Source organism: Aythya ferina (genome assembly GCF_964211825.1).
Source record: "Aythya ferina genome assembly, chromosome: 7".
Classification (NCBI taxonomy): domain Eukaryota; kingdom Metazoa; phylum Chordata; class Aves; order Anseriformes; family Anatidae; genus Aythya; species Aythya ferina.
In genome coordinates, this window is record NC_140302.1 from 17881444 (window position 1) to 17904061 (window position 22618).

Here is a 22618-nt window from a genome sequence, read left to right on the forward strand (position 1 = left end):
GACTTTAGCATCATCTGTACATAGTATTTCAGTGAGTTACTTTCTTTTGAGGTTTTGATGGTTTTTGGAGGGGTGTATTCTCAGACCTGTGTGAGCTGAGGGAGCTTGCTGAGGAAAGCTAGTCATGAGCCAGAGAAAGGAGGACTTTCTCTAAGGTCTTCTGAAAGGGCAAGAATCCAGTGTCAGACAGCTTTGGTTTGGAAAGGACTATTGATACCTTTCCTGCCTGGAAAGACTGAGTTGGGGAAACATTCTTGTAGACTGAAGCTAAATCTTATATCCTGAAATAACTGCACACAGAACTCGTACCCTCCATGGGTGGACTTGTTTCAAATATCAGCTGGCTTCAAGGACTGCCCTGGGACAAGAGGAAAGCGGCATTTCAGAAGTGACACTGTAGCAGCAGAACAGGTAGCCAGCAGTTCCATACTCACTATTCCTCCAATATCCCTTTCTGGGAGAGGGAGCTGAGGTCCCAGCCTCTTTCTGAACTCCTAGCCAGGGCTAGATCAGGAGGCAGCCTTGAGTTCCTCACCTTTCTGGTCCTTCCTGAGAGCACTGCCCAGCCCCACAGCAAACACATCATGAATCATTCATCTTTAATAGATTATGCAAATCAGGGACATCGGATCAATGGAGATCAATAACTGCAACCATTTAATTGCCAACAAAAACATTTTAAGAATGAGCATTATCTGAAGTCCTTTCTTGGGTAATGGCACCATTAATCCAAACATTGGATCCTGGCCTAAGTGTAGAGGAAAAATTCTCTGCCCTTCTTTCCCCACCGCCTTTCAGGGTGTTAAGGGTTTTTTTTCCCTTCTCATTTCCAGTTTCTGAGTTTCCCCATCATTACCACCATTGAACATCTCCCAGCGCTAATAGTTCTGCTTTTGTTACTCTGCGCTGATTGAAATGTTGCATACAGATTGAGATGTTAGTGCTAAGTTGCCACCTGGGAATGTCAAGCTGGGTCTGAAATGAACTTTTCTCACTCTTGGATCCAGATGGATCAGATGGGGATGTTCTCAAGCCGAGCTGGGAGTGTTGCAGGGAGCAGGGTGCGGATGGTGCGGGGTGGGGGGACAAAGAGAAGATTTTCTGCTTCAGCCCACAGCCTCTTCTGTAAGGCCAAATCTCTACCCTCCTGTCCCCTTGCGAGAGCCATGTACAAAGCTCAAAGCTCATGCAGTGTCCTCAGCCTTCAGGAATTCAGCTGTCATGGTAATAGGCTGGAATGCACCAGCTTCCCTTAGGCAGAAGGACTGAAAAGAATTATTTTAATGGCCTCTTTGAATATTAAACTCTGTGATTTTAGGCACCTCACCTTTAGATCACACTATGGGGGTCTGCCTTCCGTGAAGGGAGGACAGTACTGCTCTCCTGCTGGCTGTGCCCCCCTTGGGGAGGAGAGTATTTCCTGTAAGAGCTGTAGATCTGCTAAATGTTAGACAGATGACTATCAGCTGAGTTTTGTCTTGCACATACGAATACAAAGAAAGGTGGAACAGTTCTACCACAGCTGAGCCATTTTTCTGGTTGGCTAAGAAACTGTATGGCTGCAAGGATCCTGGGTCAAGCCTGGTAGCAGTAAAAGCCCTGAAAAATCTGGGGGCATCACACTTTCTAGGCACTCCCTAAATATGCAGTTCACCTCCCCACGGTGCTCCATTTCACAGACCTCACGCTGGATTCCCTTTGTATTTAGGGTAACAGCTATGAATCCCCCTGGCCTCAAACTTCCTGGCAGCCGGATGGTGCATGCAGCAATATCCCTTGGACCAGTGGCTGTGGCCTCAGGGGCTGTACCCGTGGCTTCTGCAAGGCAGCATTAAGGCACGAACTCTGCTCCCTTGTTTCTGTGCCCCAGAAGCCTGCTTTTTGGCCAAGAGGCTACAGCTCCTCTTGCTACCAGGATCGTACCTCTGCCACGACTTACTGCTCGGCTCTGCTGTGGGATTTCTGAAGGGGTCACAGCCATTGCAGTGCAAGGGAAAGTACCACAGAGGGGCCAAGCTCTTGGGCCTTGCCCCTGCTTTAGTGGCCTGGCAGGAGGCAGGTAGGTGGGTGAGAGGAAGCAGCGGTGGCTGAAGCCCTGCAAGAAGGGGCTGTGACAGCACAATGTCTATCCCCTTATGGCTCCAGCGGGGCCAGGACAGGCCACCTACCACTAGCAGCAGGCTGGCGTGCCCCGCGGCCCCAGGGACAGCCTGTGCCCCCCAGGCCTGCTGGTGCAGCCAGCAAAGAGGAAGCTTCTGTGGAGCAGAGGCTGCTGAAACTGCCTCCTGCTGCTGTGCATCCCGGTCCCTCCCTGCTGCACTTGCTCTCATTCATTTCCTCCTCCAGCTTCCCAGTCACACCCCGGTGTAATGTGCCCACAGGTAGGGGAGGGAGGGAGGCTGTGAGCAAACTTCATTTGCCAGCTGCTGAGGGCGACCCCTGGGCTTGCCAAGAGGGAGCTTCGCAGTCAGCTCAGCAGCCCTGTGCTTAGCTTGCAAATGCCCCTTCCCAGTGCCAGGGCCAAGTAAAACATAAATCAATATTTCCCCAAGAAAACCAAGCGTGGATCATGGAAGAGCCACGAACCTCTCATTGCCAGACACAAAGGAAGGAGCCACCGTGTGCATTCAGACACACCTGGCCTCCCGGCACCCGTCCCTGGGGCCCCGGGCACACGAGCTCCTCAGCCGCAGCCGGGGTTACCTGTCCTCGAGCCACACCTGGGCACCTCTCGGTGCACCCGAAATGCCAGCACGCTGCCCTGCCAGCCTCTCCTGGCCCCTTCCTTCCTCCCCGGCCTCTCTGCCTCTTTCCATGCTCGCCACAGAGGGGTATCTTGCGTTAGCAGAAAAAGCAGAAGCTAATGGTGATGAGGGAAATAAATAAAAAGCTTGGTTCTGCTGTTCGGTCAGGCAGCTTACCGGTCACCACAGGGTACGTCTGGGGTCCTGACACATTTGTCCCCAGGTCTGGGTTAGCAGAGGTGGATAGACTTGATTTGACTTCATCGAGACCAGGGGTCAGAGCTGGGAGGGAGTACTCATTACCCTGGGGAAGAGAGGAGAAAGACAGCTCGCTATTGATGCGCTGAGAGAAAGGGAGCAGTGTACAGATGGGGGGGAGGAAGAGGAGAGAGGCAAACCCCTGCACAGATGGAAGAGGAGGAGGAGGAAATGGAGAAGATGAAGTGACAAGAGGGCTGCGGGGGGGACCTGGGATGAGCTATTCCACCCTCCTGCGCCTGGCTGGGAAGGGGCAGAGGGGTCGGGCCGAGCACAGGATCTGGCCCCGTACCCGTGGCGTGGCCGAGCCTCCATTCGGTGCTGCGAGGAGAGGGGCTGTCTGCCTGTACAAGCTCAGGCGGGGGGAAAGGGGAAGTCCCTGTCCCCTGTTCTTGGCTGAGGGAGCTGGGGGGTGTTTGCCCTGGTGGCGGGGACACTCGGGGCAGAGCACGGCGGTGACAGGGGCGCCTGGGCTGCGGGAGGCAGCCGCTGTCAGCCCCTTGCAACCCAGCTCTGTGCTGGGTCGTCTCCCTCCCCTCTGCTGCTACCCCTGTCCTAGCTCTTTAAAAACAAACAAAGAAGCCTCATCCCCTGCCTCTGTCACTCTGTGCACTGGGGTATGAAATTGGGGAGGGGGGAGCCACATGGCTAACAGAAGGGTGGGAGGGGGAGAGCCATTGAATCTGAAAGGGTGTCCTGTCCGAGAGGCTCTGGTAATTGCCTTTTTATTGTGGCAGCCTCCGGACCAGACACGGGAGCTGGAGAGACCGGGAAGGCTACAGAACAGCAGGAAAAGTTGCTCTGATTAATATTACGTTAAATTAAAACTGATTTTCTGCTCTTTCTGCTGCGTTTTTTTCCATGCGCTTCCCCAGCCCCCTCCCCACGTCTCCCCCTCCTGCAGCGGGCTCCCCACACGCTGCCCCCTCCCCGCCCCGTCCCTGCCTGCCTAGGACTGCCTCGTCATTTCCAATTCCTTCTCGTATTGATCTTCCTGTAGAAATCAGTTTTGTAATTAGCTGCAAATTAGGCCTTCTACTGGGGGTGAGCCTGCCCCCTGATTTATCACCAGAGTAATTCGCTGTGATCGGAGAGAAATTAAAATGAACTCAATTAGGCTTCGGATTTGCTTTATGGGCCCTGCTCAGAGTTTCAGGGGGAAAAATGACTGTGCTGGTGCTTAATAGTCTAATGAAAGTAAATAAAGGTTATTCATTGTAATAAACCCAGGGACTCTGGGATGAAGGGAGTCCACAGCCAGCCTCTCCTTCTCTTCCTTTGTTGGTTTATGGCTTGGGGCGGTTTAAAAAGACTTTTGATTTTCATTTTATTAAGACAAACAGCTTTTGGGATAAAAGGCTGGGGGAGCGGGGGAGTAAGGGAGAGGGGGGCAGCACCGCAGAAGTGCAGAAAACTGGGTAGGAGACAGGAGTCAAGTCTCAGCTTCAGGCCGTGAGTGAAAATGCTCCGGGCCCGTGAAACCCTGCGAGCTGCCGGTGTGCCCTGGGAGCGCCGCGATGTGCCGTGGTGGTGTCTGTGGGCACGTGCTGCGGGCACCTCTGCAGGGGGAAGTGGCCGTGGGGATGCAGGGATAGCGTGGTGTGCGTGGCACGTCCGTGAGGGGAGACAGCTTGTGTACAGGTGTACATCGGTGCAGCGATACGTGTACAACTAGAAAGTGCTGTGAAACGTGAAGGCGATGTACGTGCAGCGGTGGGTCAGCAAGAGAACGAGGGGTGAGGAGAGGGAGAGCGGCTTCGGTGAGGGAAGCTCCCTGCCATCACCCTACGGGCGCCTGCGGGTCCGCATGGCCAGGCCGGGCCCTCACCTGCTCAGATTTGATGTGCTCTGATGTTTGAAAGACGTCAGGGTAAGAAGGACGCTCAAAAACTCGATCTAAAGCTTCCAGCTGCTGCTGGGTGAAAGTGTCGCCACGAAGGTGCTTCCGCAAACTGTCCACGCTGCTCTGGGAGTCTCCGTTGGGAACTGAGCCCTCGGACACATCTGCAGGGCACACACAGAGAAAACAGGGAGTTAGCACCACCCTGCCTCGGGGCGAGAGCAGAGCACAGGGAGAGGGCTCCTCTGCTCCCGGGGCTGGGGGCAGGCGAGGGCCGCGGGGAGGCCCCTTCCCTCCGCTCTGGCCTGCCGGGGGCTCCCGCTGCGAGCCAGGCTGTGGAGAATGGCATGCAGCTCAGAGATGAGCGGCAGTTCCACTGATTTTCAGTGTTAAAAATCGCCAAATCTCCATCGCTGAGCAGAAAATGGGAGCAAAGCACAGCGATTAGCATCGCTCGGAGGCTACTAGGGAGGCAGCTCACAGGAAAACTGGGGTGCTGAGGGTGGGCTTGCACTGCACGGGGCTGGGGAAGCCTGCCATGGAGAAAGCCCTCTGTTACAGCCTGGAAGGGAGTCAGTCTGTTGTAGCCACCAGTCCCAGTAGAAGTTATGTCTCCACTGTAATTTCCTTCTCATCTGATCATGTCCTCTCATAGCCCAGATGAGTCTTTCATCCCTTGGATAATGTGAATGATCCTGCTTCTGACTCCATGTTTCACCAGAGACAAGCCTCTTTCTCGGAGCGCTCTGTCCCATCCAACATGCGTTGGTTTCTGTTACGACCTCTGTCCCACTCTGCTACATATTAGCTCATAATTTAACACAGCCCATATCTGAGTTATAAAATTCCCTCCTAAAAGAGGTGAATCTCTGTCTGTGACTGCCCCCCTTCCTACCCAAAATGAATTACTGTATTGCAAACGTAGGCCTGCTCTGTGAGAGTCAGTGTTCCTTGTAATCCTTTGTTCTTATCAGGAAAAAAGCCTTTTTCTGGTAGAAGCATCATCAGAAGCGCATCTCAGTCCCTGCAACAGCCCTCTGAAACAATCCAATCTCCCTGCAGTGTGTCCCGTCACGTTGTAGGTATCTCGGTCTCTGCTGTGCCATCCCGTGTCTCTTAGAGCCCACTCATCCCCTCTGAGGTGAGTCCATTATAAACGTCCTGCCCCATCCAAAGAGAATCTTTCCCCGTGATAAACCATCTTATCACCCATCTGTTTTTTTTCCCTCTTATCCCCCAACTCAAATGAGGTGCATTTATCTCTGTTATAACCCCTTTTTATCTGAAGTGAGAGAGTCTCCTGCTATTAGCATCTGTCACATCCAAGGTGAGTCTGTCTGTTAGAATCTCCTGTCCCAGCTGAAGTGAATCTTCCTTTGTCATAATCCCTCATCTCATCTCAGGCAAGTCTGCTCATTATAATCTTCTCCAACTGTGCTGAGTATCTTTCTGCTGTCACGCCTCAGTCTAACTTTGGTGAGACTGGTTATAATCCTCTGTCTCATCCATGCTGATATATCTGCATACCCTCCATGCTGAATCTCTGCCCACCGTTCCATCAGACACAAGCTGCGTGTCTGATAACCCTCTCTGACCTAAGATCAGGTTCTCCCTCTTACACCACAATTACCTCCCTGCGTTTTCACTATTGTTCCTCATGCGTCAGCCTCTCTCAGTGGCTTCCAGTCTGTGAATTTCCAAAACCTGCTGTCTGACAAGGAGGTGGTTGAGGGATCTGTACAGATCGTTTCCCTCCTCCGAGTGACTGAGGGTGTGCTCATGGCCAGGCGATGCTCCCATCAGCTCGGAGTGGCATTCTCGTTGCAATGGCCAGAGCCATGCCACTCTGCTGCTTCATCTTTTAGCTCCTGGCCGGTGCCAAGCTGGGTATTGTCCTGGCACAGTTAATGCCCAACTGGTGGCCCTGAGTAATAACTGAGCCTGCTGCCTTCTGGCTATGAGATATATCCGTTTATAGGTGATTATACGATATGATATAATCAATAGTACATTATATACAGTAACGTAGTACAGTACCACTCACAAGACCATAGAAAATATTACATATTGATTTGTCCCAGCCAGCAGCCTTCCCTCGAGCAGCCCCTTCTCTCTTTCTCTTTCTTTTCCACCCATAGGCAGAGCAGAGCTGTTTACTGGCTCTGATCCCTGGCATTTTCTCTTCTCTTCAGGCTTATTTGCACAAGGGAAAATTCTTAACTTCCCGAAAGCTGGAGTTCATGACATAGTTGACCAAGAGAAAACAAAGCAAGGACTTGGCTTGCTGGGTTGCACACTGTTAGTGCAGTGTTAGCAGGCTGTTACTCAGCCCAGGCTGTCACTGCAGGGGCGGCTGTCGGCTGGGTGAGGTATCTGCAGGCTCGGGCCCCTGACTCCAGTGGGCACTGCTCTCTGCTGAAGGCTGGCACACAACTCCTGGGGCCAGGATCAGAAAAAAAAATGGGTGTCTCTGTATCAATGCTTGCCTCAACCTCTCTGCAGCTTGTGAAGCTGTTTGCCTTTGAGGATTTTTCCACGTGTCAGTGTGCATGGCTGTGCACACCATTATGTTAATGCACGCGGGTATTTTTGCAGAAGATCGTGATTCTGGTACGCTTGGGATTCTGCATCGCCATACATGCCTGAGCAGCCATTTGTCTACAGTGGCTGTTTTAGGTTCGTTTGGTTTTCCAGGATGGTAGCCCTACAATATGCATGGGGTTTGGTGTGAGCAGGCGAGTGTTCACATAAGCAGTAGAAGTCGCACTGATGGCCACTAAACCAGGTTTTACCCCGAGAGGGTTGCCCTGTGCTTGCCCGGCTTTGTGCACGCATGCGCTGGTATTCGCAGCCCCTGCCTGGTGGCTGAACCCCGTGCACACGTGTCCCCGTGCGTGCATGGGCCATGCCTTTGTGTGAAGAAGCTGAAACCACAGCTTCCCCAAGTCGCTGTAGGAGTCTCTTTTCCTTCATTTATTCAGGGGCCCTTCAGATCTTGACAAATCTGTCACTCTAAATTTGCGAGAGATTATGGTGCTCTCTCCCTAGCACGGAGAGAGGTGATATATGATATCTGCTGCCCCTATTGATTGCCTGATCTGGTGGCAGAGGGCTGGCGAAATGAACTTGAAATGAACATCATGCCTCAACTCATTGTGCGTATAATACACTACTTAATCCCACATTTTTCAGCCGCTATGGAATTCAATTGATCAATCATGTCCCTCTGATAGTACTGTTTTAGGGGTTATTGCTGCTCTGCTCACTGACCTTTTTATTTATTTATTTATTTGTGTCGGTGTGCGTGTGTGTGTGTGCGTGCACGTATGTGCATTTGGCACACCGAGGACCAGCTGATAAGAAAGCGCCTGTGTAGTCAGTGGGAAATGAAGGAAAAGGATGAAGGGAGGAGAAAGGGAAGGCATGGGGTTAGATAAGGAAGCAGAATGATCAAAGCAAGAGAGTAGATAAGGAGAGTGAAAAAGTTGTAAGGAGAAAGGCAATGCTTTAGTTTAGAGAGGAGCTTTGGAGATGGGGGGTGCTCTGTTGTGGCCCAGGCAGACCAGCTGTGCCCTCCAGCTTTAAAATCTACAAAAGGGAAGAAACTTCTGACAGAGGACTGTAGGCTACCTAGAGGAGGACCTTGTCTAAACAGCTTGCAGAATTGTTGGTCTTAATAGTGGTATGGCACCCAAATCCCAAACATCACAGAGCCATAATATCAGCTGTGCATATAGGATTCTAGTTAGAAAGCAGAGAAAGTTTCACCAAGATAATCCTGCAAGGCAGATTTATAGGTCTTGTGTTGCTAACACTGAGACTTTCACAGTCACGGATCATTATATTTTCTTCAAAACCAAAGGATTGTAAATCCCCTGTATTTGTTTTCTGGTGTCAAAACCTATAGAGGTTGTGTTTTCATTTTTCACCTGAAGCTGCCAGGGCAGAAACTTATCTCTGTTTTTAGATCAAAGCTGCTATTCCCGTCTGAGCACATGACCCTGTGAGCTGGAGCTTCAGAGAAGAAGCCTCAGATACTGTAATACACAACCTGAGGGAGCTGAGGGTTGTCAGGGTGTGGGCAAAGGTGGCAGTATGGAACAGGGAGGGCTTGGGGGGAGAGATGGGCTCTGGCAAAGGCTGGTGGCACAAGTGGAGGGAGGAAACGTATTGGAAAAGACTAGTAAATGCCATGAGGAATGGCACTGTGGTGGTCAGCAGCAGCTTCAGCTGACGAAGAACACTGCTAGGAGTAAAAGCTTACGGGATGAGGATTTGCAAAGAAGAAAGCTCTCAGGAGGGGTGTTGTGGTGAAGCTGCAGGATGAGCCTGGGAACAGGGAACTGCACATCACTTTTCCCAGTTCCCTTCCCACTGGCCCGGGAACCTCAGCAGTAGTGTGACACAGGGCACCTCTCTGTTAAATCAGGAGGATCCGAACAAACAGCCGGAGAGGTGAACCATGGCCCCGGTCACTGTGTTCCTCACAAGAGCACACGGTTGCTGTCAGCGTGATCAGCGCTGGCCTTGCACGTGTGACAGGAAACATCTCTCCTCCCGAGGGGCTGCCGAGGGAAGGTACGGAGCCAACACTCAGCATAAACCTCTGGCACAAGACACAGAAATGCTCCACAGGTGTCACAGAGGTATCCTGACAGATAACAAGGAAACACTCTGCCAGAGGACACAGGAACAACCTTAACTACATCTGACACGAGGACTATGCCCATTAAGTAGCTCCCAAACAAAGAGACGTCCCCAGGCCTGGAAGCCACAAAGCCACCAGCATGGACAAGGAGCACAAAGCCATGCAGTACAGGTGCTTCCCTGGTAGGAGAGCTGCCGGCCAGGTGACGCAGCAGAACCCCTCTGGTTGCCCACGCCTTCAAGGGAAATGCATCTGTCTAACGTGGCAGCGCTGAGTCGGCTGCCGAAACGCCATCCCTCCGCTCCAGCGAGGTGACCCTGTCCTCTCCTGCAGGCTGGCTTTGTCACCGTCCCCTCTGCGGTGCTTAGCATGGAGCAACCCTTTGGTGGCCACCACGTCCCTACCAGCACTGCCCCCTCCCCAGCCATCCTTTGTGTTAAGACTGCTCTGTCCCTTTATCCCGTTTCCCTTTGCTTTTTTCCCCTCTGATGTGCTCGTGTCCCAGCGCAGCCCAGGCCTGTCAGGCATCTTTCCTGGCCATCCCCCGGGGGCCCTTCACAGCACTGCCAGTTGTTGCAGTTTCAAACTCAATTGTTCTCCTCGGTACTGAGGCAAATGGAGTCATTAATTACCTTCTATCGGCTGGGCCGAGTTCAGAACGCGATCAATAGCCAGCGCTTGTCATTCACGGCAGCCAGCCCCGCGCGGGGCCGGCAGGAGCCCCGCCACCTCGCGCCCGGGCTCCAAACCCTGGTGTCGGGCTCCTGCTGGCACCCCCGGCTGAGCTGGGCCCTGCCCCAGGGGAGATCAGGGACAAAGCCCTGGTCTGGGGGAGCAGCTCACACGTTTCCACATGCTCAGTGTCTGGGCCTGGTGACTGGGCTATGCGAGCTGGCCCAGTCTGGCTGCTGAGAAGTATCTAGAAGCTCCGTTTTCATCCTTAGTGACTATTAAACCAGTACTCTGCTCCCCACAGTAGAGACAAGGGAGTGGCAGCCCCGCTCTGCTCGTTGTTTCACCTGGGTAACTTTCATACCCGGCTTGGTAAGGTTTATAATAAGAAGACTCTAAAATTCAGTCCGCATTTCCTTCCAGAAGAATTTCTGCAGTCTTTTGGGCAAGATGAAAGAAGGCACCTTCTCAATACGGGTCAGTTTGGCATCTCAGCACTTTGTAGTGCTGCAAGAATTGTCACTTATGGCTTCATTTCCCATAGCTGAACTGGTGGGGAGGAAGGTGAACCTCAAATTCAGGTGGAAAAGATCCCAAGTGAGTGCCAGACAGAGACAACAGAGCATGGAAGGGGCTGGCAGGATCCAGCAATGTAGAGAAAAGGAACATTTTTGGAGATCTACACTGTGACAGTGAGAGAAGATAAGAGTTTGGGTTATGGCCAGTATCCTGCAGAAACAGGGACGGTGGGAGGCGTGCTGGAGGAATGTCACCTCAGGGCAGTGGGTCAGCTCTGCATGTGTCCAGATTCCTGTGTCCATTTACCTCAGAGGAATCCGCAAGCCTGAATCCGAGTATGCAAATTGATGATCTGTGCTGCTCCATGCCTCTCTGTGTAATTTAGGTGTGTAAGCTACACATAAGCTGTGCGCATTTGTTACTTGCATGCTCAGGCTCAGAGAAGAGAGGCTCAGAAACAAAGGGGTTTTATGTTTTGAAATGAGGGTGTAGCTCAGGTGAGCAAGGAAGGCTGCGTGTGCACGGAAGTGAGCGTGCCGAGCGAGGGAGGAGCGAGGTGTGTGCCAGGGCCTGGCAGCTGGGCGCTCCTAGCATGGGGGCTGTGCGTGACGGGGTGCGTCAGGAGCAGAGCTGGGCAGTGCGGCGTTAAGGCAGGGCCTACACGAACAAAATGGCAATGCTCAATGAGAATGTAAATGAAATGAATTGTGTGTGCAAATGTGTAATGAAGTGTGTACTCAGATCTGTCTTGGATTATCACGGGAGCATGCAAATGTGCATTTAAGGAAGTGAGTGTGTGTATGCGTATGAAAATCGTATGGATTTACTACAGCAGCTAAGTGTATGATTGCAAATTTGGCCCTGGAAAACCAGGTCTCCGCAGAGCTAGTACAGTCGGCCCGCCCAGCTGCACTGAGAACTTCAGTAAAGGCTCTTCCAGGTGTTAGCAAAAGGCTGCTTCAGATGTGGGTACGACACACATGACAGTGTGTGTGGGTGTGCAGATGAAGTGTGTTAGCCCAGGAAGCCAAAGCTGGTGGTTTCTCTGCAAGCCATCGCGACAGCTTTGTGACCTTTGGGTGTGCTGGAGGTGAGGGGACACACTCTGCTCTCAGGCTGTTGTAAATCTGCAACGATTCCCTCACCTCTGAGGAGTCACTGGGGATTTATACCATTGTAATGAAGGACAGAGTGTGGGACCAATATCTCTCACTAGCACTGCTAGGCTTGACTGGTAGCCAGACAGAAATGCAGCTGCCTCCAGGAGCCACTACATCTGCTTTGTTTATGTTGGCGGGGTAGCAAGCAACACTGTCACACAGCAGGCCGGATCCCCAAGTTAGTGTAAATCTTTGAGTCTCTTGCACTCGGTGGTTATACTGATTTACACATCCTGAAAGTTATCAGAAGGGTTATCCTGATTTACGATGCTGTGGTGTCCACCACGTCGCCTGTAGTGCAGAGGCTCAGGGAGAGCTGCGGCAGCAGGGAGGCAGGGTGCTGGGAGCTCTGCTCTTCCCTCTGCCAGGGCTGAGAGGTTCGCAGCATCGCTGGCACGCGCTGACTGCCTCAGCTCCCTCCTCACACCTTCCTAAGCCTGTTTGTTGGGGAGCTGCTTCTTGGCAGGATCCCCTTTGGTAAGCACATAAAAATGGGTGCCTTCTGTTAGCTCCAAAGGACAGAAGCAATGCAAAAAAATTACATCGCATGCAGCCCTAACTATGCTTGTTTAGAGAAACTGCTTGCATTTATGAAGTCTTTGGTGCGGAAAGCAGGGTTGCAAATGACTGCATCAGAGCGACAGTAAAGGCCATTAATTTCCTGTTATGTTTTCCTGTGTTGGGGGCTTTATTAATTTAATTTTACACTGTCGAACAACAGCGAGCGCTGACACCGCCACACTCAGAGGTTTTTTTTTCCCAAGCAGTGCTTTGCCTGACATGCAAATCAACACTGCTATCAGAACTGCTAGAGACAAGGGAGGGAGCACGGGGCTGGGCTGTTCCCGGCCAGCCTCATCACCCAGTTTCTTGGAAATCCCTGAGAATCCAGCAGAGCACACTGGCACCTGAGAGGACACCAGCACTAGGGCTCAGCAGATCAGAATCAGGCCGTGGATGCCTCTAAGGCGCAGTCTAGAAAACCCAAATTCCTCTTCAGCCTGCTTGGTTCTGCTGGCTTGGTCCCCCACCAATATGCATCTGAACCCCTCATCTCCTTTTGTTTCCCATGTTCTAGACTCTCCTTTCCTTTCCTTTCCCTCCACCTTATTTTCCCCTCACACACGCTTTTACCTTAACCTGACAAGTCAGAGAAGGCTGTGCCTGCCCCTGAGCCAGATGCTAGTGAATCATGTTATTGGAAGCTCTTCTGAGTCAGCACTAAACCAGTGCTCAAGCAGAGTGTTTTTAGAGCTGCCATTTTTGACGTGCCATAAAACAAAGGCTCCAATCACTCAGAGTCATTAAAATTCCCATGGCATTTTTTGCAAGAGTGCAGACATTAACCTGGCTGTCCTGAACAAAATCCAGCCTGAGTGATTACCCACAGCATATCTTAATTCTCCTGTGGTTTCATTTGGACATGGCACAGCAAAATTTCAATGTTGATGCTCTGTATTGTTCAACATCTGCCATGATCCACCCCAGAATCAGCCGCATTTCAGTAGCAAATGAGATACATGGAATGAGCAGGTTAATAAACGATGTATTACATAGGATGGGTAATTTTAAAATGCCGTGCAGTGAAAGAGCTACAGGCCTGCAATATGCTGCAGTCAGCTTGGACTGGCACCATGCAAACTCTTTTTCTGAATGCTCATTCGTGTAATAACTGTAAATCCCTAGTAATTTGGAATCTCTTTGCATGAGCTCATATAAAGTCCCTTAGTGATATATGAGAGATCCTATATTGGTATGACCCTATAGAAGAAGTATGTCAGATATGTTCCAAACTGGAAGAGGTGGGCTGCAAACAAGAGGGGACCCAGTCATCAGCAGCACCCAGTCAGTCAGTTTCACAAACAACAGAGGCAGTGCAGAGAAGAGCCATAAGTATCTTTGAGGCTTAGCCAGCAGTATATTTAATATTTATTTCACTGGGGTTTAGTGAAGTTATCCCCAAATCTAGGATGTATCTGATCTGCTTGCAAAGTCGACTCTTATGTCCACGGCCTACCTCATATGCACCAGACGCCAAAAGCCAAAGTGAAAAACAACAGCTCCTTTGGGAAACCGGTTGGGGAAACGTGCCTGTCCTTTATAACAGACTTTGCTAACACATGTAGGAGAGGGCTTGAAGACCCTCAAGAATTCATGGATGTTTCATATGCAGTAACCAGCTCAATAAGGTTTAGTCAGATGCCTTCTAAGCCTGTCCCAGTGCAGGCCCCTAGCTTAAAAGCAGGATAACACCTCTGAGCTCGCAGCAGAGGCAGAGCCAGTGAGAGAAAGAAATCCTAGCTTACATCCAAATGGAAATTGTGATATCTACAACCGAGCTTCAGGTCAGGCACTGAGCTCCTGTGCACCTCCCTGTGGTTGTTGGCTTGTGTGGGAAGAGGACTTTGTACCTTGAGCCTGGTGGAATGTAACTTTTAGGATGACTGGATGGATGAAGGAAAAACAAAGGAGAAATAGGCACCTAGGCATCATTTTTAGGCCCCTCGACAAAACCCTGACATTTTAAAGAGCCTTAAATAGGCATGAAATGCATTTAGCACCTCTTGATGCATGGGAAAATCGCCTTCAAGAGCTGTGATTGGAGACAGAAGAATGTCTCCCACGTCTGGAGAGAGAGGTATCCATAGCTGCTTCTGCCAGGCCATCTACTGCAGTCAGGGCTGGCCTCCACGTGCAAGGACACAAAACGCTGTTCATGTCAGGCGTGGCTTGGCAGCCACAGAGGCAGCTGGATTTCCTCGTCCAGTATTCCCTGAAAGGTTCCTAACACATTCACAAACCACATTTTTCTTTAATTCAAGTTTTTGTGGCAAAATCAATCACACCTTTTTTTACCTCTCTCCCCTGCACTTGTCACGTCCTTGCCCTCCTCTGTCCAGCCAGGATTCTCACGGGCTAATCACGCGGTGAGATCTTGTTGCTTCCCCCTGGGATCCAGTGAAACAAGGTTGGAGGATCTGATGCTATCACTTAGGGAAGCAAAGAGCTCCAGCTTTCCTTTGAAACAGCAGCAGTCCCTGCTTGGGGAGGAGGAGGGGGGGGGGGGTTTCTCTCTGGCCCTGACCAAGAACAAGGTGCTCAGTGTTTTCCTTAGCCCAAGAAGACACCCCTCTCTAGGAACGATTTCTGCCTATGAACAAGTGATGCTTAATACTACAGCAATGTAGACTTGGGAGCGCAGAGGTAGCCAAATTAGGAGCTAATTGGTGCACTGGGGATTGCCAGTTGGGCCCCCTTGGCTGCTGGGATAAGACTGGGGAGAGAAAAGAGAGAGAGACCGGGAGGGAGCACGAGCCGTCCTCCGCCGACGCCTCTGCAAAGGTTGGGATTCCTGAGGCCGCTGCTGTCTCGTGCTGTCAAGGTCAGCAGGTTCGGGTTCACTGAACGGTCAGGATGGTTTGAATTACTGGCACTGCTGCCGATGCCTCCGCTGATTGCGATCCGTCTTCCAGCACCCGCCGCGGGATGCTGCTCCCAGCCATGTGCTGCGCGCCGTGAGGGGCGCGGGGAGTGTCGGAGAGGCAGATGCTCTCGCTAAGAGGCTGAGTTTTTAGGAAGATTTAAGGAGCTACGGCAATGCCAAGGAAAGGCACGTGCTCCGTGTGCTGAGCACAGGGGTACCAGGCTCCCCAAAGAGCAGTTCTGGTCCATTTACCTGGAGAGCTGCCCCCTGCCACTTTCTGCCTTTCACAGAAGTTAGCAGAGTGGCGTGAACAGGGCCTACCAAACCCTTATGGGGTGAAAAACCTATTGTGAAGATTTCTGTCCAGCTTTATATAGGTGGAGTGCTTCAGGGCAAAGACTGACCAGCAAGCCTTGAAGGAAACCTTGCTGCTAGGACGCATCCCGTTGTGTGAGCGGGCGGACAAAGGGCAGGGGCGGCTGCCAGCAGGGAGCACCTGCAGGTGTCTGGGGAGCCGCCGGCCTGTGCACACCCCGTTGGCATGCCTGGGGCCGCTGGGAGGAACATCACATGCATGCTGGGGGGGCATCAGCGTGCAGCCGTGCCCGCACTGCACATGTATGCTGCTGAAGTGTTCACAGCAGAAGCAAGCGTGTGAGAAAGAGAGCGGGATGGGGTCAGAGAAGGACCAGGCTGTGGGGGAGTAGTTCCCAATGGTTGTCTCTGCCAAGACCGTCTCCCCAGGCGTCACAGAGTAGAGTTCAGTGGGGTTGTGCTACAGAGAAATCTGCCCTCTCTGTTCAGAAACCGCAGCGCTCACTTTGCCTTCCTATTCTGAGCTCTGCCGTGTGCCTGTGTCACTTAGCTCCTGGGTGCAGTCAGCTACACTTGCACTTATGTACCTGTAGCTTTCTTGGTCACACCTCCACAGCTGTCTACCATGCACATTTTTGCACGAGTACAGCTGGAGGCAGGGCAGTGCTGAGTCCCCTAGGCTCAGCTATTCCAGGGGCTTCTCTGTGCGGCCCGATCCCTGTGCGTTAGGAAATACCTCGCGCCTACCTTCACCTCTGCTCTCAACTCCTCTCCCAGTTCCCTCTTCCGAGGCAGAGCAATGGGCTCTGGCAAGAAGGGTCAGGGACAGTGCCCGGTATCGTGCTGCTTTACATTAATGAGATACACACAGTGTAATCCGGCAATGGAGTCAGCTCTACAAAAGGAGGTAATAGCAGGCTGCCATGAACAGAGCAGCTCAGGTAATTGGTTTATCTATCTAGAAGCAGTAGTAGCAATCTCTGCACAGACAGAGTAGCAGTAAAGTCTCTTCCTTAAGGCTATTTCCTTTGTCTTTTCAATTGCTTGCACATCCATGTGAGATAGAGAGAGAGAGAGAGAAAGAGAGAGAGAGCTAGAGAGAGAGAGGGAGAAATGTTAATTTGTGAATTAATGGCTTTTCTCAGCGGAATTGTAAATTCAAATGTCACCTCACAGGGTGACACTACGCTGGGCTGCTGAAGAAGCAATGATAAGATCCCCCCCATCCCCATGCCGACATATACCCATGCCCCTCCCCTCCCCGAGAGATAGCTGCAGAGTGGAACATGCTACTTTTAATTTGCAATAACACCACGGCAGAGGATGCGAGGGGGAGCGCTTTCCGACCCTCCCTTCCACAACAACCCGGGCCACATCTTTCCCGTTCCACCACTACCTTCTTCCACCCCCTCTTCAATCCCTCCCATTTTAAACGGAGTCCAAGACAACGCATTATCTCAACTCCCCCCACCCCAAACTAATCAAAGGATGAGCTAAGGGAGGGCTCTTTAGAACGGATGCCTCTGCAACCCTCTCCTCTCCTGCAATAATCAGGTGAATTAATGACCCTGAAGTTAAAGTGAGCGCTGATACTCAGGCGTTGTGCAGCGTAGGGGAGAAAGCCTTCATTGTTTTCGAGCAGGAGGCGGGCAGCAGCAAGGGAGATTCATGGATGGAGATTGAATATGCAATTTTCTTTCACCTTGCCAAGAGCTGCCCCTGGGCTGTGCCTGGCCTAAATTTTTTTTTCCTCTTGCCATCTCTGCCTTATCCGGCCCTCCCACCTCCCTTCCATTCTTTCCAGAAAATTACCTTCAAAATTGATTTCCACTTTTACAAACAAATATAATGGGAACATGAGGGGGAAAAAAAAATCTTGGGCTGTGATGAATTAGGGCTGTCAGGTGCTTCCAAGTCTCCTTTGTTTTTGTTTTACTGCCCGTTAGGTTCTTTGTTTTTCCAGCAGCTGGGAATAGTGCCCCTGCCCACACACTCCCTATGGTCCATGGCTGCCATCGCGGGATACGTCCATCACCTGATGTCATCACTGCCTTATCCCTGCTCTCCATCACTGCCGTGCAACAGCCACTGCGAACAGACTGCCCCAGCCCTTGGTACCAGGATGCAACTGATCTTGTGCAGGTAGAGCGTGTCCCGCACCACTGGCTACCTGGCTTCTGCAGCCACCCTACACGTCCACTGAGTTTCCTCAGGGCTTCTCCACCCTGCTCCTCCTGTTCTCCTTTGCTTTATTACACCGATTCTTGGTGGAGCTTTCGCAGCCCTCACTGTTCTGGCAGGTCAGCCTGTCACTGGCATGTCACCTTGATTCCTGCTGTGCCTCAGTGCCATGTCACCTTGATTCCGTAGCAGTATTGCCCTTGTGTCTCATTGCCACGTCGCTTGACCCCGTAACAGTGTCATCACTATCTCCCACTGCCATGGCACCCTGATGCACTGTTGTACCTGTTCTGTGTCCCATTGCCATGTCACCAACAACCCTCTAAATTTGCCTGCCCATTGCCAGCTATTCCTATCCCTTTTGCGTTTTATTTTGTCATTAACCTGAGATCCTCATGGATCCAGGCCCCATGCTCCCCCCGACTCCTGCAGTCCTTATGTCCATGAGAAGATGTGACAGTCACCCCCCTGAAGGCAGGCAGACGCAGGGTACAGCTCCTCTGGAGCAAACAAGAAGATCCCAAGAGAGACAGGACCAGCACAGCCAGGGAGCAGCCTCTGCGCAGGTGGGCACAGCAGCAGGCAGAGACGCTGGGAGGAGTTGTTGCTGACTCCTGCTGACACATTGGCTGCAACAACCCCTCCCAGAACGAGTCAAAGAAACAGGAGAAGATCCAACCACAAACTAAGTACCCATAAATAAGCAGTCAGACAAGCACACATCCGTGGCAGTCACACAAATAAACTTAAAGAGAAGCTCTGTGCATAAGTAAAGACTCATAAAACGTAGCCAATAACATTTAAAAACACAAGAATGCAATCTGGGACACAAAGAAGTACTAATGCAGGTGCATGTCAATTAGGTGTAATTTCTGAATAAACAAATAACTTACAAAAATGTACATATGCTACCTAAGTGAAAACCTGGAACTCAGTGAAACTTCCTTAAATTCACATATATAAACTTAAATCATGTTAACAAATACAAACTATTTACATAAATGAACAACCTTCACACAGGCAAGAACAAACGATATGTGTATAGAGAACATACACAGAAATGTGTGACCCCAATGCAAATGCACATCTGTACCAACTATGTACAGGGGTGCACAGCACTAACAGGCTCCATATGGATATCTAGCAACCACAGAGATACAGTGACACCCCAAGTTTGTAACAACACATACACACAGAATATATATACAAATGTACAGCACTCACGTGTATGTTAAAATGTGGATACAAGTACCTGGCGTTCACAGAAATACATAGCACTGGTTCTGAGCCATACGTGCCCAGACATCCGTATGATCCACAGTATGCATCCTCCTACGAGGCAGTATTGTACACAGCTTAACGTACACATTTTCCAGGTCTCTGTGGGCATGCACAAAAATACGGGTCCAACCTGCCACTCACCCCAGTACACAGACATAGATGAGAGGAGATCCTAACCCAGTAATCCTGCCACAGGAACACAAAACCAAGTCGGTGTGCATTCCTACATACACAAATACACAGGCAGACGCACGCAGATACAGCTGAAGCCAGACCAGCCAGTCTTCAGATAGTACCAAACCATGCCAAACTGAGCAGCAGCGTAAGCTTTAGAAACAGCAGTCTGTCCAAACTGCTGCCTGTGATGTAAGCTGTTAACTCTGCCTTACCTGCAGCTCTCTTGAGCCATGCACTCCCCAAGCTCCCAGGGTGCCTGTGCGCACGCACAGACAGACAGACAGACAGACTGCTGTCCCTCTCTGTTATTGACAGACCTCCAGATCCGTGGTGCAGCAGCCTGTATTTCTGGCAGTGCTGGGCTGCTTATGCATTGTCAGCTCTTTAATCCAGTCTCCCCCAGCTCTCCTTTTCCACCCATTCTCTCCCTTTGCTGACCGTCCTCCCACAGTTTGTTTAGCAAGGCGCAGGGTGAGTGGCAGGTGCCTGTGCCTCCTGTCCTCCCGGGGGTCTCGCCAGCAAAAGATGCTCAGGTGTGTGGCTGCTGAGAATAAACTACCTCTTCGATTTACATCTTCATCTAGGAAGGAGGGGAGTGTTACCTACTCCTGTGTGTGTAGGTGCAGTGAACCTGGAAGCTCCCCGTGAGCACTGCTGTTTGTAGAGGTGCAGTCAGCACAAGCTGGTGGCCAGTGGGAACTCAGCCGTGCTGCGGGAAGCAGCACAGTCCCCGGGATGGTGGGAGGGAGATGTATCAGAGTGGGAAACACTCCAGAAACTGCTCTCAGCCCATGTGCACAGCCATAAGCTGCAGGGTGCACACCCCGCAGCTGTGTTTAGTGGTTGGAACATGGGGCTGGCACCTGAGGCAATGTAACTGCACGTGTCTGCAGTGTCATTAAGACTACTGCTGACCTGCAATAAAGCAATCATATAGAATAATGCAAACACATCAGCTGTGGTGGCAGGAAATCACAGCTTGAAACAATGCAGCCGCACCACAGTAATGCTGTTGTGTCACCTGCAGGGGTCCAAACACACTCTGTTGTCTTCAGCAGCAGTATTGGCAGAGCAGAAGTACACCTATTGCACCCTGAGATGAATGTACACCAGATGTCACGATACAGTCAGGTGGAGCGGCTTGTAAACATGTAGAAGTAGCTTACAAAAGCAAATGCCTTTCCATACAGGCTAGTTAAGAGCTAGACCTCTCTGCACTAGTACAACTACACCACGAGTAACACGTAATCATATTGCAGAGGACAATGTAAGCATGCTGTGTGTCCCGAAACAACCCCTGTGTGTTGCGGAACAACAGGATCGTACTTCACGAGAGCACAGGATGCTCAGTGCAGCGCTGCGGTGACACAGCCCTATTGACTTCGCTATCATGACCGGATGACAGTCTGTTGTCAGTCAGCAAATTACATCAGCTGCAGGAACAACTGCATGAATTGCAATGACGGTACAATACAGCCGGCAACCAGCAGCTACTTCACTGAAACAACATTGCTGCGTGCGGTGACACAGACGTACCGCCTTCCCAGCCACCTCTTTGAAGAGCCTAATGGCCTCGAGTGTAGTGGGGCAGCGTAGCAAGCAGTGATACACCTAATCTCATCATTAGTGTCACGAGCCCACAACATGATAACCACAGTCACACCGCCTGCAAAGACACACCGGTGGCACTGACAATGACATGGAGGCACCTGAAATGTCACAACCACTGCTCCTAAACGATATAATCATTGCTGCTCTGAACAACACAAATGGGATAAAGCTTGCATTGACACACTCAGCTGCTGTATATTGCTTAAAAACTGGGACCGCTGTGAACACGTTATACACCTCTCCTCTCAGCACTACTTTTCACTGGAACAATTCAGTTAAAAATTTTCCAAAAACACCTTTCTGGACTGGGACTGCTGCAGCTCTCCCTGCCTCACACTCCACCCAGAGGAGGCATTTCTGCCTTCCCAGTAGGAACATAGACATCATGGCCAGGTAGGAAAATCCCCATGCTGATTGCTGTCAAAACCGTGCCCTGCAGTCAGAGTCCTATCATTTGGACTGAGAGAAGAGAAAGCCACCTGTAACAAAAGTAATGCTTCTCAGCAGAGATGCCGAGATAATAAGAGTCAGGAAATGATGTGTGCAGCACCGAGGTGAAGCATAGCACCGCAGTGACACTGCCTGTTCTGCAGCTACAGGACCGACAGTGCAGGTGCTCCTCGTGCTGTATGCAGTTCCTTGCTCTGAGCAGCTCAGTGCCATGGCCTGCAGCCCTGTTCTGAGGAGCAGGTGAATCGCCTGCATCGATACACCCATACTCTTTGAAAAACACCACTCGACCTGCTGAAATGGTGGTGACCCTCCACTGTCCCCTGCACTGACGCAGCCCTGCCTCACTTACTTCAGCGTAAATCACTCTGATCATCAAAGTGACAGGTGAAGAGAGGAAAGGAGGAACTTCTGCCTTCCAAGGTTCGCTCCCCCATCTCCGCTGGGGATTCCTTTACTGCAAACAGCCTGAGTATTATTGCCATTTACAGTAGCAATCACTCCATCCCCTCCTCTCCCACAAACCTACTGCCGATATTAGCACTGATCATACTAACAAGCCTGTGGGTTTTATTACTGCTGATACTAATAATACTGGACACATTACGTCTGCTCCCACCAATAACAGGCTGCAGATATGATCCCTGCTAATGCCGATAATACTGGGGGATATTATCTCTGCCATTGTCAGCACTGCAGATATTATTGCCAGTAATGCTGTCAAATACTACAGATATTGTCAGGGACCAAGATTAATAATGCTGAGAATTGTTACAGCACTAGCCTCCCTGGAACACAAATCCCAAATGAGAATTTGGGTCTATGGAGGAAGTATGTTTGTGGCCTGCTATTGAAGAGGAAGAGCTATCTTTAATCATAGTGGTTTTGTAAAGATACCTAAAGTTTGACCCAGCTGGAGATGCTACAGTATGCAGGGAACAGCTGGAAACATTGTTCTCATATTATCTAACTGGCTATCTATCTATCCACATATCTGTCCTCTCTTTTTTTTCTCTTTATATAGTACTCAATATTACAGTATTGGACTGCTACTGATTTTTTGTTAGTGCCACTGCTACCCCAGTTCTTATCCTTTTAGCTATCGGTCAGGGAGTTATGGAACAACAGAAATATTTGCATATTGTTTTCCCCCTTTATCCTCCTGGACTTCTCATTGCTGCTCCCGAGTCTGACAACGACCCTGCTCAGCTTGGCCTGCCACACCACGTAGTGCAGTATCAGGGTTGTGAGGAGCCAGGGATTCCTGTTTCCAGCCACAGCTTGGGACTAAAGAACTTGGTGGTCTTGGGAAAGGCGGAGAAGGTCAGAGGGGAATTA

At 50.9% G+C, this 22618-nt stretch overlaps 1 protein-coding gene and 1 long non-coding RNA gene across 11 annotated transcripts in view; one reads left to right on the plus strand and one right to left on the minus strand.

Annotated features, from left to right (window-relative positions):
* The window catches only part of LOC311439851, a 314933-nt gene that overhangs the window by 126086 nt on the left and 166229 nt on the right, over positions 1–22618 (plus strand). The gene's annotated exons all lie outside the window — the stretch shown is intronic.
* PAX2 (paired box 2) overlaps positions 1–22618 on the minus strand; it is a 94994-nt gene that overhangs the window by 23336 nt on the left and 49040 nt on the right. For all 9 annotated transcript variants that reach the window (XM_084526052.1, XM_084526049.1, XM_084526053.1 and 6 more), the window contains 2 exons: positions 4831–5006; positions 2922–3048 (listed from right to left, as the gene is read on the minus strand). In XM_084526052.1, the coding sequence (XP_084382178.1) occupies positions 2922–3048; positions 4831–5006 (303 nt within the window). The remainder of the gene's footprint in view (positions 1–2921; positions 3049–4830; positions 5007–22618) is intronic.